Below are 19,425 nucleotides of genomic sequence, written 5' to 3'. Positions count from 1 at the left end.
TGAAGCTTGAGAAAGAAGCAATGAAGGATGCAGTTTTAAAAGCCATAGAAGAAGAAAGAAAAAATTTGGAAAAAGCCCATGCTGAAGAAAGAGAGTTATGGAAGACTGAGCATGCAAAAGATCAAGAAAAAGTATCTCAGGCAATTCAAAAAGCTATACAAGAACAAAGAAAAATAAGTCAGGTTAGTAAAATTAACTCTTTGTAAGTACTTTCTTTTTCCTTATTTTTTCTCAAAATGAAGCTTCCTTATTATTTGATCTTAAAATCACCTTAGTGGACATATCAATATTAATTATTTTGCCTTTAGTAATAATATTTTAAACTAGTAATTTTTAACATATCAGTGTACTTCTACTATAATTTTATCTTTTTATCATTTTTTAAAAAGTCAGAATCCAAACTTATGTTTAGTTATTGCAACTATATAAATTTCGGTTTAATTTTTTTTTCTTTTTTCACAAATACACACATACACAATCAATACAAAATAAATATATATGTAGAAAACAGTTTGATTCTATTAATTATGTCTAATTTATATATCTGTATATGTGTAGTTGATACTGATAATTAATAGGACCTCACACATAATCCCCGTGGTTTCATAAAAGGTATAACATATCAACAAGTATGGCCTACATACAAAATAACTTTTGTCTACTTATCTGAACAATTAAAAACTACAGTACTTTCACTTTCTATAATTGAATTCTCATGGCTCTATTTTCCATGTTTTTAGTCTTTTTTGTTACATAGGTAGTGAGATACCTGAATAAATCTTCCCTTAAACAAGTATAAAAAGCAAAAAATAACATTTATAGAAATCTTTGTTTTCCATAATCAAAGTGTTACATATGCTACCATTGTTTATTCAACCATGCATTATAAATGTAGCTAAAACAACTAACATTTACCAAACAACCTAGAAGATTTTTGTGTAATTCGTTAGCTAATCTTAATGAAGCCCTAAAAAAGTCAGTGCTTTTAATATCCAGGATAAATATTATACATTTTTTAAAAAATGTCACTTAAATTTATTCTCGAGCACATGGCTACCCATTTGTTATAAAAATTAAGCATATCTTTAGGTAGTATTTGTGGTAAAAAAACAGTAGTGTAGTGACAGATCTTATTCTTTTATTTCTTTGCTTTTTTCTATTAGAGTAATGATTACTTTCTAATTCTTCTGTTGTCAGTATCATCAAATACATATTGAGCACGTATTGTATATAAGATGTTTAATTGTCAGTTCAGTTGGTTGGAATTCTGTGCTAGTAAGGTCAAGATTGTTGGTTAAGTTCTGATTTGGGAGAGTTTACTTAAAACTTTTTGGACCACAGACCACTCTAACCTCACATAGATGTGGGCTATTAGTCACCATGAAATTGGGCAGGAGTGCATGAATAAATCAGCACATGTTCATCATTCAAATAGAAAAGTATATATCATAAAGGGCATACTTCTCTGCTGGTTTGTCAGGAGCATTCTTGTCTACAGAAAACACTACAATATATGATATACTTTAACATTTGTTTGCCACAGTTTCAGAGTACTGTGAAGATAATCCAAGCATGTCATGAGTAAATGCATTCTATTTATTTTCTTTGAAATGTTTGCATATTTTAGGTGCATGTGAGAAAGAGAGGATATCGTGTGGTATGTGTATATATGTGTGTTTAACTGGTTTGTGGCTAAGAATTGAACAGGGAACATATATAACAGAAAAAAATGTTTCCAGTTAACGCCCAGGTTTTCAAATGTGAGGTGGTGATGTCAAATGTATTCTGTCTTCTTAAATAGCTGCTTTCATTTTCATGTAATTGTAGTAAGAAACTACAACCAAACAGTTGTCATTCCACTAGCCCCTTAGAGCTTCAGAGTTCTGGTCTAGAAAACTGACAAATTACTTCTCTTGGGAGCCATATGAAGTTCATATATCTTTTGTTTATTTAGGCCAGTAGGGCAAGCAAACAAATTGACCTGGTCAAACTTACTCTTCAGTGTTTCACATAAATAATTGAAGTGACTGCCTGCCAAGTTCCAGGGGCTGTACTTATTTCTGGTGATAAAGTAGTAAGAAAAACAACAACTTTCCTGCCTTCTTGTGAAGAAGACTGACAGGAAAGTATTAAAGGCATAACATCATGTGAGATAGTGATCAGTGTCATGAATTAAAATGAAGCTGTGTAAGGTCTGGAGAGTCAGGGAACCAATATATAAATAGGATAGTCAGGTAAGGACTCTAAGTTGGAGTCAGCATTTGAGCTGAGGCCTGCATTAAGGTGAGGAGTTTACTTTGTGAATAGTTGGGGAAAGAAAGTTTCAGGCAGGGGAATAGCAAGTACAAAGGCTCTGCGGCAGAAAGATGATTGGTGTAATTAAAACTGTATAGTACTGTTATGGATACAGAACAGACAGACCAGTGGTTTAGGATGGAATACAGAAGGACATAAAATTTTCTGTAATTCATAAATCAGTAAAGATGATGTTACAAATTAGGTAGGATAAGTTACTGTAGCAAATCATGGGTTTTAATCTGAGTTGCATGGAAGGGGGCCCATTTGTGAAATTATGCAAAACTATGTATATGTGCAGATTTTTCTGCAGAAATGATCCATAGTTTTTATTAGATTCACAAAAGTATCTTACTGATTAACCTAGAAAAGATTGAAAATAACTGTAAATGGCTGCCCATTTCTTTCTGGACTTGTACACTAAAACAAATTTTAGGTAGATTAAATGTTTGAACTTGTAAACTTAATGTACTAAAAAGCAATTGAGCAAATATTGATATTCTTTGAAATGGAAAGTCTAAGCATTTCAGGAATGATAGACTAAAGATGTCTGCAAATTAGCTTCTCCATAAAGGGAATGATAACACTAGCAAAAATTATCAAAATCAACTTTTTCAGAACTCTGGATATTAACCAAAGGTTTCAATAACCCAAGGAGTATTTATTCAGCAAAAATAGTTAAAGCTCACTAAGAATAGCAAACTTTGTAGATTTTTAACTTGCTTTACCCCCACCCCCTTCCATAGTAGATTTAAAAAGTAGTAGGCTCTCTGGTATCATATAATCTCACTGATAGGAGGAATTCTTAATCTCAGGAAACAAACTGAGGATTGCTGGAGTGGTGGGGGGTGGGGGGGATGGGGTGGCTGGGTGATAGACATTGGGGAGGGTATGTGCTATGGTGAGCGCTGTGAACTGTGTAAGATTGTTGAATCACAGATCTGTACTTCTGAAACAAATAATGCAACATATGTTAAAAAAGAAGATAACAGGAGGAGAATTGGAGGGGGAGATGAACCACGAGAGACTATGGACTCTGAGAAACAAACTGAGGGTTCTAGAGGGGCGGGGGGTGGGGGGATGGGTTAGCCTGGTGATGGGTATTAAGGAGGGCACATTCTGCATGGAGCATTGGGTGTTATACGCAAACAGTGAATCATGGAACACTACATCAAAAACTAATGATGTAATGTATGGTGATTAACATAACATAATAAAAAAAGTAGTAGCCTCACAACCATGGTAGCTCTGAAAACCAGCAGTGTAGAAGCCACTGGAGTGGGCAGACTAAATTTGGAGTTCCACAAAAAAAAAACCTATCTACAGGGAATTATTACTATTTGACCTATCTGGTAGCTTCCCAGAAAGTCCCCATTTACTTAGAGCTTGCTTAGTGGGAAAGCCCTATCCTCATAATGTTTGTCAGAAATAGTAAGTGGCAATTGTTTAACCTCTGCCTAAGACAGAAATACCACTTGGTCAAACAAGAGCCTAGCCAAAAAACCTAAAAGGGAAATTTGGGAAATGTCATTATTATAAGTGGTTTGGAAAAGTGCCGACTTTTAAAAATAATCCTGGATTTCTTGAAGGTCATACACATACACAAGGTTGTGCACCTGCCCCGGAAAGACCCGAGAAGGCCCTAATCTCTCACCACTGACTGATTTTGATTGTATTCAACAAAAAGTGAAGGCTAAGGCAGAGTTAAAAACTGGCAGTATTAAAGGTGTTACCCAGCACACACACTCCCTTGGCAAATGATGGCTCACTTATCTAATGCAAGGTATTTAAGGAATTCACTGTCTAATTATTTGCTGACCACTGAGCTAATCCAGCAGAGACCTCAGTGGCTACACATGACAAAGAATACAGACTTTGCAGAATTAGGTCAGAACAGCAGTAACAATGACTCCTGGGAGCTGAAGGAGATCTGATTTCTAGAGTTGCTATATTATATTAATGTCCATTTTTATCAACAATAGGAGATATGCAAAGAAACAGGAAGGTATTGCTCATGTACAGAAAAACCAAAGCATTCAATGGAAGATACGTTGATGTTGGACCTAACAAGGACAAATCTTATAAATATGTTAAAAGAATAAAGGAGATCACTTCTCAAGATTTATAAGCCTCCTCATCTTATACATTATGTGTATGGAAGCTCTTCAGAAACTAGCACTAGAAATTGTTGGACCGCTCTGTATTTAAAAGTGCCCCTTTTTGCTGTAAAAGCAAGATTGTGTACACTTATTTTCCTTCCTATTATTACCGATACTCAGAGAATACTTGTCATTTATTGGAGAAGGCCCTAACCTCCTATCTTGCAGTTTATAATTCTCTTACTCCATATATCAAATTCAAATACCTACTTATTTGACTGACCTTCCCACTGAATTGAGAACTTCATAAGTGTCTCAATCATATTTATGTTCTGGAGGCCCTAGCCTAATATGTGGCTTACAGAATGTGTTCCAGAAAACTAATCATTGTCCTTAAATGTCAGGATCCAAAATATCATACAATTAACTCAGAAAGATGACTTAATTGTATTCATCCACAATTTTCAAGTAAGTATATAGATATCATTTCATTAATTAATCACATTAATTCCACAGAAAGGCACATTGGAAAAAGCAATGAAGTACTACAGTTTGGTCTGAAAAAAATTCCTTGAAGTTAATTAATTATCCTAAATTACCTAAGTTGCAGCACCAGAAATATAATTTATAAATAGACTTTACCCCTAGACTACTAGTGCTAGGAATGTGAAATTTTGCCTCTTGAGCTTGTTCATACCCTTATAATCACAGGATTTTAACTGTGAGTTTCAGATTTATATTTAATGTCCTTGTTACTACTTTTAGGAAAACACCTGGAATATTAGACAGAAAACAATAATAGTTCTCTATGTTTAAGTTTCACTTACCTGGCTTTATTCTCTACAAATATTTTAGGCTGCTAGCTAAAAACCTGTTTTTATGGAAGTTTTTCTTCCATAATAGTAATAGTAACACAATAGTCGTGTTGGTGGTGGTGATAGAATATAGTCATATAGTCATCTTCTACCTAGAAAAAATATGGCCACTTCAGATTAACTGTTTAATTGTAGAAATAGTTTCATACTTGTGAGGGTTGTATTTCAGATGATATTGCAAAAGTGTTAAAGTTACCAGTGCTTTCTGTATCACACTGCTACCCAGATTAAGTGGCCAAAGCTTCATCTCCATTTTCTAGAAAGTTCAGGGCCATGAGTCTAAACAGCAGCTCCACCATCTTCTGCCCACCTCCTGTCTGATTTCAGAGGCCAGCACTCCTCTGTCCCCTCCTTCTTCAGCAGCTAGTTGTGATCCATACAGCTTGAAGTACTGTCCAGGGAACTGCAAACTGTTTGAGTATTGACTGAAGGGACTGACATTATCAAAGCTTGGAAGCTATCTTTTTAATTCTAAGAGGTTATTTCATAGCACTCAAATTTAATTAAAGTAATTTTGGAAATAAAATTTAGAATTAACAACAATTAGCATCTTTGGCCACTAAGTCACACTAGAAATAAGGAAAAGATGGAATGTGGCAAAGCGAAAAATGGTATAAACTTAAGTAACTAAAATTACTCTGACAAAGGTAAGGAAGACAAACAGCTTTGGCTTTATCATTTACCTGTAGATTTTCTCTGTGTTAATACTGACATTAACTGAAGAGATGAATGTTAAACTATGACAAAAAACACACTTCGTAAGGATTGGGGCACATATTTCTCTGAATTGATTTGAGAGATAACTTGGTTTGCCCTTCATCATAAATTAAGGCTAAATCAGAGTGTGGATTGTAGATTTGTGCATTTTTTCTCTGAAATATTCAGAAGAAAGTTAATGACTCTGACTTTTTCGGTTTTCATATTAAATTAATTCTGTGTCCCTTGAAAATTGTTAACAAAAGGAAAGTACGTGTGTTATTGACACAAAAATGGGCAAAAAGAGAAGAGTCATTAATTTTGCTGTTCTAGCAAAGTCCTGTAAAAGGACTCCAGGGCATACAGACGCTTAAACTATGTCTGACATTGGAAGCTCTTCATAATAGTTTATAACCACAGCCACTGTAATTTGGGGTTGTGTTTCCCCCGAAGCCACAGACATTACAATCAGTGGTTAAATTTTCTTTAAGAAATTCAGCATTGCCACCTGACCCTTCTTTTGAAAAAGGAAATAGCATTTCTATTTTAGCTTAGCAGGCCAGATAATTTAACAACACTGAAATAATTTTTCTGTATTGACTGACTTAATTTTGATTCATTAGTTTGTTTTAAAATTTTTATTTATAAAACTTTGATAGCCATCGAGTTAATTAAAGGTAAAATCTTAATTACATTTTTGTCAAAATTATTGCAATTAGGGACAAGTAACAAATAGTGCATCAGTTACCTTCTTGCCTCTCAAGACCTTTCCCTCCTGCTATATTTCCTATTTTCATTCAATGAGATAACTATCTACCAAGTTGCTCAGTCCAGACAACTGGAGTTTTTCCTAAACCCTCCCTCTCTCCCCACTTTGATACCTTTTTAATCATTAAAACCTTTCCATTTTACCTTATAATAATCCTTAAGCACACACACCTCCAGCCTGCCTGCTATCACTGACTTCATTGCGGTTCTGATTGTTTACCTTGACTTCCTACATTGATTTCTTGGCCTCCAGTTTTGTCCCCTTTCAATTTGGAATAAAAAATGAATGAGCTTTAAATTCTTCAGTGCCTCCCCATAACCCCATAGGATAACATTCAAGCTACTTAGGATGAACTATAAATCTTTCAGAACATGAAATATAAACTTTCAGTGACCTGGTCCCTACCTATTCAGTTCGTCTTCTGCTATTCTCTGTCACATTTCATGCTTTTAGTACCAAACTGCTGGTACACATATCATGCTACTGGGTGGGATTGGGCCTTTAGACATACTGTGCCTTCACCCTGAGGTACCATCACTTTCCTAACGTAGTAACTTGGCTTTTTTTTTTTTTCACTCCAGAAAACTTCTTCTTACATTTCTTAAGTTAAAACAAGTGTTTTTTCTTCTTCTTTGGCATTCAATATATAACTTTACCACTGCCCAGGCATATTATATTTAAAGGATGTTTCTCTGTTTTGTCCACTAGATTTAAGCACCCTGAAAGTAGGAGATGAGTCTTGAAAACTGCAATAGGTTATAAGAGGGTATAGAACCAAGACTGTTTTAAGAAGACATGTTAATCTTTAAAAAATACACTTGATCTCCATCAGCATAATTTGGCTCTTTTAGAGTTTTGGTTGCTTTTAAGTGGTACATTTTACCAAAAGTGGGGTCACCAGAAATAGTGCTTTGGGTGTTATCATCCTTTAAAAACATATATTAATCAGATTGTCTGTTGGGTACCAAACTGAGATGATTCTTCTTCTTATTGTTATTCAAGGAAATAGTAATTACTTTTAGCTTCAGCAAATGATTACTTTGAACAGCTAGTATAGATTTGCAGTTAGGTGATGCGTGGATGCATGAGTCCAGATAGAATTTTTAGGTAAAGTAGTATACTGTCGTTCACTGGTCTCATGGAAGCATCACATTCATTTCCATATCCATGGTTTAAGAGCGATATTTCCAAATCAGAATGGGATCATCTTAGACATTTATTGGCATCTGCTCCTCTCTTCCCAAAGTGATACTTTTTATCGCTTAGCCATGTGGTTTAGGTGAGATTTAACCTACTTTCTAATTTAGGCATAAACCCTAATTTACTTAGGCTAATAATGATTATGTCCTACCCCTGTGTTAGCAGGTTCTAAGAATTCACACATTTTCTGAGTCAAGGCTATAAGGCTCCATTTTTGGAACTTGCTTCCTCAGGTATATAAACACTGTCATTCACAGTAAGAAAATAGGAAAGTCCTTGGAACTGTTAATAACCATCTTGGGACCATATGTGTAGAACTTTTGTGAAAATGGATCCTACACCAAAGGCAGAGCTAAGAACTGGAGATGGAGAAATTTCCATCTTGATCACATTGCTTGAACACTAATGGAAGCTTACCCTTAGTTCTTTCATGTTCTTTCATGTGAGGCTGCAAATTCTTTTTTAAGTCAGTTTGTGAATTTTCTGCTACCTGTCATCAAAAGAATAATTGATTACCAAAATAAATATGCAAAGAAGTAGGTGGGGTTAGATGTGAGTCCTAGCCTGTGCTGACTTAACCTTGACCACTTTAAAAATGTATGAGGCTCCATTTTCAGGTCTGTAAAGTGGGATTTATAATACCTGCTTTACAGAGTTGTTGTGAGGCCCTTGGAAACGTTTTAAAATGAAAACTGAGATAGATTTGTGAAACAACTTTAGTGACTATAAATGTCATGTAAAAAAGTATTGTGGGCAGACCAATAACGGAGCAGGAAACCTTGTCACAACTATAGAAGGAATTGGAGTATTTAGTTCAGAGAAGATAAAAATAAAGATATGGTAACATCTTCACCTATTTGAAGGACTGTCATAAAATGAGTTTTTTTCAATTTAATTGAAGGGGGACAGGTTAGAAGAAGTAGGTAAAAAAATTTAGCTCAGGGGCGCCTGGGTGGCTCAGATGGTTGAGCATCTGCCTTCGGCTCGGGTCGCGATCCCAGAGTCCTGGGATCGAGTCCCACATCGGGCTCCCTGCTGCTTGGGAGCCTGCTTCTCCCTCTGCCTCTCTCTCTCTCTCTCTCTGTCTCTCATGAATAAATAAATAAAATCTTTAAAAAAAAATTATCTCAGTATGATACAAAGCTGTCAAATCACAAGGTATCTAGCAAAAAGGGTATCATTTTTATCCAGGATTGTGAAGAATGGATCGGGTGGAAGATTGAAGAATGTATGTATTGAAAATATAATTTCTACTGTCATTTTTTTAGTTTAGGGATCTCAGTTTCTATTTTTGTGTCATTATAGGTGCATGGCAATTTCCAACTCCACAGATTTATAACTAGTTACTAACATTCCAAAAATCGGCCATTCTTATAATCATTGAAAATCTCTCTTAGAAATAATTACTGTAAAACCCCTTTTAAAGTATTTATATTGCCATTTTTAAAACATGTAACTTAAGTATATAGCTCTGTATACCTGCCTCTCAAACTTGTTCTGAGGATGAAATATGAGAATGAAAAATAACACTATTTTGTTAACTTTAAGCACCAAATTATCATTGCTTTTGTAATTTTATTTTAATACTTTTTACATTATATTTTGCTTAACTCTGCTGTGTCTTTCACACAGATCTCTGTTAGGTCCCAGAATCTTTAATTGTAAGTATCATTAATGAGTTTTATTGACCCAGCTGAAATTCATTCACTTACTTAGTGTAGTGTCTGGAACATAGTATGTGGTGGTGTTGTACAGATGGCTGCTGGTGTTTTGATATGTTATTATTACTGTTATCATCATTATTATTACAACCGTCTTAACCACCTTTGTCGTCTTAACACCTAGCAGAGTGCTGAGGCTAATAAACAGTGAGTGAATGGATGTTTATTGTGATTACCTAAGGCACTAGTTTTCAGACTGCATCGAGGTGCCCTAGGATGCTGCAGTGAATTTACAAGGGTGCTGCAGGATGTTTTAAATATTAGAGGCCAACACACGGATACTTGGGATCTTTTGGAAACCAGGTACACAACTGGGTTGACAATACTAATTTGTCTTACATTCCTTTCTAGTACATCATATCATAGTGAAGTTAGATTTGGGGGTTGCAAGTACCATGGAAATATCCATGTGGAACAGGAAATGAGAGTGTCATTGTCTGATCTTATGCCAAGATTTACAGAGCTGTCAATTCCTGCTATGTACAGAATTCTCATGAATAAGTAATTTAGGTTAAAGATGAAATTAAAGTATTTGTGTTTCAATTTTTGTGTATCATCTTTTCAAATGGCTGCTATGTTATGACCTAACTAGTTAGTAAATGAAACAAGTAGGTATTTTGGCCTAGAGGGCACCGTAGAAAAAATTATTGAGGCAGCAAGGGAGCTGTGAACTGAGAAAGTCTGGGAAGCTTTAACCTAGGGTATATCCACCATACAGGTGCTCTGGGGAACACAAATGTAAGTTACAGTCCCTACCCTTAAGTAGATTTTCTTTGCATTGGGGAAAAAAATTAACTTATTTATTGAAGATGAATTATGCATCTATGCTCTGTACCAGATAATATATTAGAGTTCTAGTCATGAAGAATATGAACTGTAATAAATATAATCCCTGATGTCAAAGAGATCTCAAGTTGGTAAGATAGACAAGTAAAGCAGTTATTACAATTGTGAGTTGTGGAGTGCTTTGAGGTATACGAGGGGTGCTAAACTCAGCAGAGTTTAAACTCACCAGAGAAGATGGGGAAGGTCTAACGCATTTCAGGGAAGGCTACAGATGATGATGCTCAAACTGAGTTGTGCAGGAGGAGTACATTTGATCATCACAGGAGGAGGCTAGGGTAAATGACTTCAACCAGAGAGAGCATGGCATGTCCAGGGAACTGTATATCAAATACTTGCTATGAGCACGACAAATGGTAGTGTTTGCAGAGATTACAAACCTGAATGAGACTTTGCTGTTGTGTTCAAGGGCCTTACAATGAACTAGGGAATTTGTCAAATGCATAAATTGCTTCAGTGTGAGGAAGAGTGAGATACATGACAAAGCACATCTGGCTGAGGCATTTGATAGAAATTATAATAGTGGTTATCTCTGGTGGGCAAAAGCATGAGAAAACTTTCTGTAGTATATAGATATTCTTTATCTTGATCTTGGTCATAGGTGAATGGGTGTATATGTATGTGAAAATCCACTGAGCTGTACATACACTTAAGGTTTGTGCATTTCAATATGTGTAAATTCTTTTAAACCTAAACACAAAGGAAAAATGTCATTATTAAAATTGTTATTTGGGGCACCTGGGTGGCTCAGTTGTTAAGCATCTGCCTTCAGTTCAGGTCGAGCCCCACATCGGGCTCCCTGCTCAGCGGGAAGCCTGCTTCTCCCTCTCCGTGCTGTGCCCCCTGCTTGTGTTCCCTCTCTTGCTGTGTCTCTCTCTGTCAAATAAATAAACAAAATCTTTAAAAAAAATTAAAAATAAAATTAAATAAAATTGTTATTTACTTAAAAAATTATGAGAAACATCTAAGTGGCACTTCAAAGGAAAATCATAGTCTTAAATACATATATTAGAAAATAGAAAAGACTGGGAAAGAATGGGCTAACACCCAATTTACTAATACAGTTTGAAAAGAAAGAATAGGATAATCCAAGAAAATAGAAAGAAATAAAGTTTATGATAGAAATTTACAACATGAATTGGAAAGTTTCAAATTATTTCTTAAAAGACATAAAATTCACAAATCTTTGACAAGATTGATGAAGGATGTTATTAATAAACATGTCAGAGGAATGAATAAAGTGACCTAACATAGATGCAATACAAATTTTAAATATGATATAAGCAATATAAATGACTTAGTACCAATCAATTGTAAAGTTTTGATGAGAAGAAAACTTATCAAGAAAAATATAAATCCCAGAACTGAAGCAAGAAGAATTAGAAATACGTAACAGTTCTATGGCTATAGAAGAAACTGTCTGTAGTCTAAAAATAAATGTAGATACACACTCTTTTCCAGTAGATGAAACTTAATTCATCTCCTCTTGAGTGTTGACTGGACTTAGTTGTTCATGTCTAATTGAATAAATTATAGAAAGGAAAAAAATGTTAACTTTATACCAGAGAAACCTGGCAGATACCATGTTAAACAAATGATCAAGGTTAACGCTGCCAGTGATAAATTATGTTTAAGGCCACATTCCCCAGACACTGTATAATGAGAAGTATGCTTCATCCCTATGGTATTCTTCCCCCAAATCATAACCCCAGTCTAATCATGAGAAAAAAGAGATAAATCCATATTTCTTCAAAATACCTGAAAAGTGCTTTTCAGAAGTGTCAATGTCCTATTAAGGAAAGACTGAAAAACTGTCAGAAATTAGAGGAGACTAACGAGATACGGTGACTGAATGCAACATTTTACCCTGGATTAATCCTGGAACAGAAAAAAAGACATTGGTGGAAAACCTGGTGAAATACAAATAATATCTGCAATCTATTTATTATTATTGGGTGATGTTAATTTCTTATCTTGATAAATGTCCCATAATTATGTAAGATGTTAATATTAGGGGAAGCTGGATGAAATAAATATGAGAACTCTTGTACTACCTTTGCAAGTTTCTGTAAATCTAAAATTATTTCAAAAAAATTAATACATTTTTCCTAACACATATCTTGTTAAAACAAGCAGACAGAATACTTATTTTTATCCACTCCCTTCTAAAACACCACTGAAATGAAAACTCTAGTGAAATGGAACCCTAAATTAGAAACTGAGAAGACCAATATATATTGTAGAAACTCCTAAAGGCTTACTTGTTTGTGGCACCAGAAACTTCTGGAAGTGGGAATGAAGGTGAGGACTCAACTAGAAGGAAAGTTTGGAAGTCTATTTAATAAGCAGTTAGGCCCCCATGCATTTTTTCCACTTCTGATAGAAAACTGGGGTTACTTTTCTGGAAAAAAATAAAATGTAGGGTCTGTGGGAACAGAGATCACCAAGGCAAAGTGAACATGGAGGTGGGAGGAGAGCAAGGTGAAAAGTTTCATCCTGCTTATGGAGAACTGTAGCCGTTTTTCCTATCCCAGCTCTCAGAATGCTGACAACCAGACAGGAAATTGGAAGATTCTTTTCTGAGGAATTTAGACAGCCCAAGATAAAAGACCTAAATATATTGGTATCAGAAATTGCCCCAAGGAAACAACCAAGCCAGATTACTCTGCTATTAAGATCATAGTCCATAAACCACAACTGCAAGCACAGAGATGTTACTCAGCATTTTAGTGCTCTCCTCTTTAAACATGAGCAAATAGTCAAGTATGAACAGATAACTTCCCATGAAAAACGGAATAAAACATTCTGTATAGTGTGGAAGGTTTAAAAAAAAAACTCATTAAGGTTCTTAAAGGTAAGAGAAGATTTTACATCTATGAAACAGGAAGAGTATGCTATTTTTAAGTCAAATAAAAGATTAGAAATCTAAAATATAATAGAAAGTTAAAAAAAAATAGAAAAGATGAAGTTGTAGAAGGCTTCCAGAGACAAGAGTGTAAAAATACAAAAAAAAAGAAAAAAGCAGAAAATAGGAGTGAAAATAGTGAAAATTAGGCAGTCAGCTTAGGAGGTTCATTAGCTGAATCAGAGGATTCTTGAAAAACAGAAAACAGAATGCAAGAAATAATGTATTTTTAGTATTATTATTATTATTAAAGTAAATCTCCCAAATTGAAGGGCATGAGTTTCTATATTGTAAGGCCTGAGTTTCTAGATAGACCTATAACTAGGTTTGTCATGAAATTTTTAAGAAATGGGGATAAAGAACATGTGTAAAAGTTCTTAGAGAAGGAAAAACTTATGCAATTGAAGAGGTATCAGAATGTAATCAGATTTCTCAAAAACCTTTAAAACTGCAGAAATTTCCAAGCTAGAAGTCCACACTTAGCCAAACTATAAGTTAAGTTTGAGGGTAGAATAAAGTCATTTTTCAGACAAAGAAAATATCAAAATTTTTATTTCCCATGTGCCTTTTCTCAAGAATCTCCTGCAGGAGGTGCTCTGTCAAAACAAAGGAGTAAACCAAGAAAGAAAAATCCAATGATATCCAGAATGCTAGAGTTACAGTTGAAAAGAGATGTAGTGAATTTCCAGAAATATGCCTGAGGGAGATCCAGATTAGACAGTTATGTAACAGACCTAGAGAACAACCAGTCCAGTCTGGAGATATGTCCACGAGATATGTCTCCAAGAAAATAAACATAATAGAAGGCCTAATATCTTTGAATATACTGAGAAGCTATTTAGACAATTAGATAACAGTTTGGGAATCAATTCATAATGCTTATTTGCTCAGGCCCATATAATGTGGCTACAGTAACATAGGATCATCGGAAGATATTTTCACTCTTTCTTTGGCAACTCTGTCCAGATACTAGGTAAAAAATCCCTGAGCTAGTCTGCTAGAGAATGGGAAACCACAGGAAAGAGAAACAAACCTTTCTACCTGAGGCAACTCAGTAGTGGCAGCCACATCAGCCCCAACAGTTGATTTCACATATGTGGAAGACCCCAGCCAAGACTGAAAGAACTGCCCAGCTGAGCCCAACTTGGGCTCTTGGCCAACTTGGAGAGTCATGACCTAAATCAGGGATTGGCACGCTTTTTCTGTAGAGGATCATATAGTAGTAATTTTAGGTTTGATGGGACAAGAGGCTTAATCAAGAATATTATGTAGATGCTTACATAACAAGAGAAAAAAATTTCACAAATTTTACTGATGAAATTAAAAATATAATGATTATTTATTTATTTTAGAATGCATGAGCAGGGGGAGGGGCAGAGGGAGAGAATCTCAAGCAGACTCCCCACTGAACAAGGAGCCTGACACAGAGCTCGATCTCAGAACCCTGAGATCATGACCTGAATCAAAACCAAGATTCAGACACTTAACCGACTAAGCCATCCAGGTGCCTTGATGATATTTTTTAATAATATAGACCTAGTGACAATAGAATTCTCTTTGGGGAGGATAACATTTTGCTTTAATGTGGTTCAAAGTTAGATATCTCTATCATGAAAAATGGCTGCAAAACTCATTAATGCTGATATGTTATGAGATTCTACATATTTCATCTTTAAAAATGCCTAGTGTGGGTAGGTACTATCAAATACTGATATCAGTCAGTGAGCATATGATTTTAATGGAGCATATTCACTACTTGAGAAACATTTATAGAATTAGGTTATTCTACTGATATTTTACATTTAGCATATCATTACGGTGTAGATTAATTACTTCCAATTGAAAGTTACGTGAAAGTTTCTCAACTGTACAGTAAGTGGATTTTGAAATATAGACATTTTATGCATTTGTATCAATGTCTGAGAAGCACTGATGGAACTGTAGTTTGAACTCATAAATTTGTATAGGAATGGAAGGCTCACTTTTTTTTTCAGGTTTAAAGAGAAGTTTTTATTTTATTTTATTATGTTATGTTAATCACCATACATTACATCATTAGTTTTTGATGTAGTGTTCCATGAAGTCTCACTTTTTTTAATAGTAAGGCAACTTGACTTGACTCATGATTCAAACACTCATTTTCTAAGGTACATTTTCACAACCACGTGCAACATTTTAAATAATATATAATTATGAAATATGCATACATTGTATATTTAAAAAAAAGAAACACAGTTGCCCCCAGAGAATTTCTGATACTATGGTATATAGCCCACAAACTGGAATTGAGTTGATTGCTGAAATTTGTTCCATAAATAATTTAACTGTGTTTATAATCCTTAACTAAATTACACTGAAAAAGAACAAACATCCACAGGTCATTTATTAGTTCATGATCCTATGATTACTGAAATGTATGGTAGGTTAATGGATACTAAAACATAACTATACTTCTAAGCAATAAGGAGAACTTAAAAATCTTAAATAAAATGTCACATAAACTTTTAGCCCTAAATGATACTCATCATGATGTATTTCATTGTTATCCAGTCATCCAGTTTTTTAAGAAATTAGTATATAGAACTCTTTCTTCCACATTTAAAAACTAGCTATATAATCATTTGGATGTAATTTCTTGCATAGATTTTATCTTTTTATTGCATATATTTTAGATAAAAATATTTAAGATATGATGAGAAACATAACTGATATATTTTGACAAATCATAACATATATGCAAGTGGATGTGTTTCCCTCCAAACTATTTACCGTACAGCAGTGGTTCTCAGCTGGCGGCAATCTAGTGAGTAGATACCAGAGATGCTGCTTACCCCAGGACACCCTCCCACAACTCCCAGCAAAGAATCGTCAGTAGTACTGAGGCTGAGAAACCTGCCTTAGAGAATATACCATGTTCCAATGGTGTAACCATTCCTAAAATATTCTGGAAAATACTCGTTATAATCACCTATTTGCATATGCTCATTGTTGGCACATCTTCCTTGTGAGGTATATTTTATTTTAGACGAATTCTCATGTCTCATAGGGAATTCAACAAAACATCTAGGCAGAAATTCACAGGCATTTTGTATACATGCACCTAAAATCCACTAATTATTTCCAACTATAAGTCAGCATTTGGTCTAATTAGAAAATGGATGGCTTAAGGTTTACTTTTTGCATTATATTCAAAGGAATTTATTTCTTGGCAAGTATTTTTAAGGATGGATTTCACAACCTCGACTGTCACCTAATTCCCAACTGGAGAGAGAGTTGAATTAAGAAACTTTTTTTTGAAAATTGTTCCTTATCATCTCAAAAAACAAAGAGATCCTCAAAAATGTGGATTGAGCAGATAATAAACTCTCAGCCCCCCAAAAGCCAATGGAAGAACAAATTAGCTAATTCTTCATGTTTTTTCTGCACCTGTCCCTTTTATTTAAATTGATGTTTTTGCCTGGTCACATTTACTGACACGACCCTTGCTACTTAGAAATTCTGGTTTATATTTAATGTGACATGGATTTGTCTTTTACATTCAAATAATCCAGATCTATAGTTCTTATCTGCAGTTCTAAAATTCCAAAAGCCCTGAAAGCTAAGGATTTTATAACTCAACTGTTGGCAAACCTGACCTGAACTGATGTGGAGCTTTTTGTACTTTTAATTTAGCCACATAGTGTGAATGTTCATACTGTCTACTATAGAACTATCAATGTGTTGTGTTTCAGGGAGCTTAGCAATATTTTTTGCCTTTTCAAAATAATGAAAATTTTCAAATTTCAAATTAGTGTGATACCAGTAAGAACTGTAATAGTATATGATTTTATTTTAAATAATTTTATTCTCATTTTTGTCTTTGAACATTTATCATAGGTTTTCAACTTTAGTCTCCAAATAATTAAGGAAACAACTTAGTACTCTATTATTTTATCAATGGAACTAGAGCTTAATGTATTCAGTGATTGAAGATAAAATGGTAACCATTTTCAAAGTTACCACCATTCTAGGGATTTGCAGATTTGTGACTTCATTTTCTGTTTTACAAAAGGAATCCAAAAAATTATGAGCATACCAGTATTGAAGTGGAAAGAGGAGGTATGATCAGACAGATGATAAAAAATGATATGTATGCTGCTAATATTTCTAGAAACATGCTGAATATCACATAATAATCTTTTTAAAATACAAAATAAAATTTAATGTCATTCTCCCTCAAAGAAGGAAAACTAAAATGTAATCAAGAATGTAAGAAAACAGCCATTTCCATGGACTGCTTATTGAAAAAAAAAATGTGTACAAAAGGTCAGAAACTATAAGAGAACTCAAAAATTATATTCTTTGACCAAAATGATTCTACTTCTTGAATTCATCTTATAGAAATATCTAACATGCACCACAAAAATACATACATGGATGTTCATCACTGCTTTATTTTATTAAAAACAACCATAATACACATGAATAAGGATTGATCAAATAAATTCTTGCATATCCCTGCAATGGAATGTAAATCATATTATGAAGGAATGTATAATGGGTTAAAGTATTCAAAATATATTTTAAGTGTAAAATGCCAGTTAGAAAATAGTATGTACAGTTTGAGCCCCACCTTCTCTATACCCAAGTGTGGAGACATGTGTGTATTGTTTTGTGCTCATAATTTTCTGTATTTTCAAATTTTCTACAGTAAATATATTCACAACAGGAAATTCTTAATATTATTTCATATTTCCTGGGTTATATGCACATATCTAAAATTAATTGGGAAAAACCAAACAAAAACAAGTATACACTACAAAGTGAAGAGTCCTCAAGACTAACAAAGTGAAGCAAATACTCCTGCAAAATTTCAAGGCATTTTCTAACTGATCACCTGTAAAAGACGGATGCTACCTATATAGATAAATACAAGTTAAAGAAGTTTATTTTGTGGCATTCATCCAATCCATGATATGCTATTTTAGCAGAAAATATACTTTCTGAAAAGTGTTGTACTTGTTTTTCAGAATTTTAGCCTTTTTTCTCCTTATCTGAAATTCTGAAATCTCCAAGGTACTTGATTACAATTTCAGTAATACAGGAAGTACCACTTTTCTCCCCAGATTCCTCATTTCAAATATTAGCACACAGGGTGGAATTTTTACCTCTTATTCATGGTGTCCAGCTCTCAACATCTTAACCTGGCAGAAGGACCAAACTAGCTGTAAATCTTCACCAGACCACACTTGATTACTGTATGATGGGAAAATTAAACGTGAATAAAACAGCTAGAGCATTAGGGTGTTCTTGGAAGAATAAACACAAGTTGGAAGTCTTATGTGGATAGTGCAAAGTACAGGAAGGCAATCAATCATGTAAACATCAAATGAAAGGTTGGTAAGGAAGCCATTGGAGTCTGTCAGGCGCTCCCTGCAATAAATGACTTATTCCATTTCTTTTCCCTTTCACTCGGTTTAGAAAAATGAATTCTGTGAAATCTCTAACATCCTAAAAGATTTTGCAAATTCTTATTCCTGTTTAAAGATACACTTTGAGCGGAATGAGCTCAACCCATTGCAGAGGAGTTTTTGTTTACATAAAATGGACACAAACATGTCATAGTGCATACCTCCCCGACTTTTTTTCTTCCTCCCACAAACAGGAAACTGTCAAGGCAGCAATAATAGAAGAGCAAAAGCGAAGTGAAAAGGCTGTGGAAGAGGCAGTGAAGAGAACAAGAGATGAACTGATAGAGTATGTAAAAGAACAGAAAAGAGTAAGTATCCCCTGAAGGGTTTTACTTTGTGCTTCCATAAACTGAAACACTGGCTTTCCTACAATAACATGACATTTTAAAATATTTAAAATGTCCTTTGTCATCTAATTTAAGAATCTCCAAGATTCTTTTTCTGATATAACTATATATTCTGATAGTTCTATCTTTAAAGATAAATTCCATCTGTCAACAAAAAGCAACACTGAATAACTTCTCGCTAGACTCCTAGAAATGACCTATAGCATTTCCAACTTAATTACCTCA

The 19,425-nt window shown here is 34.3% G+C and overlaps 1 protein-coding gene across 11 annotated transcripts in view; it reads left to right on the top strand.

The window, feature by feature from the left end:
- The window catches only part of CCDC91 (coiled-coil domain containing 91), a 349,923-nt gene that overhangs the window by 244,793 nt on the left and 85,705 nt on the right, over positions 1 to 19,425 (top strand). For 10 of the 11 annotated variants that reach the window (XR_003519855.2, XM_027593308.2, XM_027593305.2 and 7 more), the window contains 2 exons: positions 6 to 182; positions 19,048 to 19,161. Coding sequence is in view for 10 of the 11 variants with exons in the window: in XM_027593308.2 (XP_027449109.1) it covers positions 6 to 182; positions 19,048 to 19,161 (291 nt within the window). In the remaining variant the exon portion in view is untranslated. The remainder of the gene's footprint in view (positions 1 to 5; positions 183 to 19,047; positions 19,162 to 19,425) is intronic. The other variant, XM_027593311.2, reaches the window with a different exon arrangement.

This window comes from Zalophus californianus, chromosome 9 (assembly GCF_009762305.2).
Source record: "Zalophus californianus isolate mZalCal1 chromosome 9, mZalCal1.pri.v2, whole genome shotgun sequence".
In the NCBI taxonomy this organism is placed as follows: Eukaryota; Metazoa; Chordata; class Mammalia; order Carnivora; family Otariidae; genus Zalophus; species Zalophus californianus.
The sequence above is the reverse complement of the archived record's forward strand: the minus strand, read 5'-3'. Positions and strand labels throughout refer to the sequence as shown.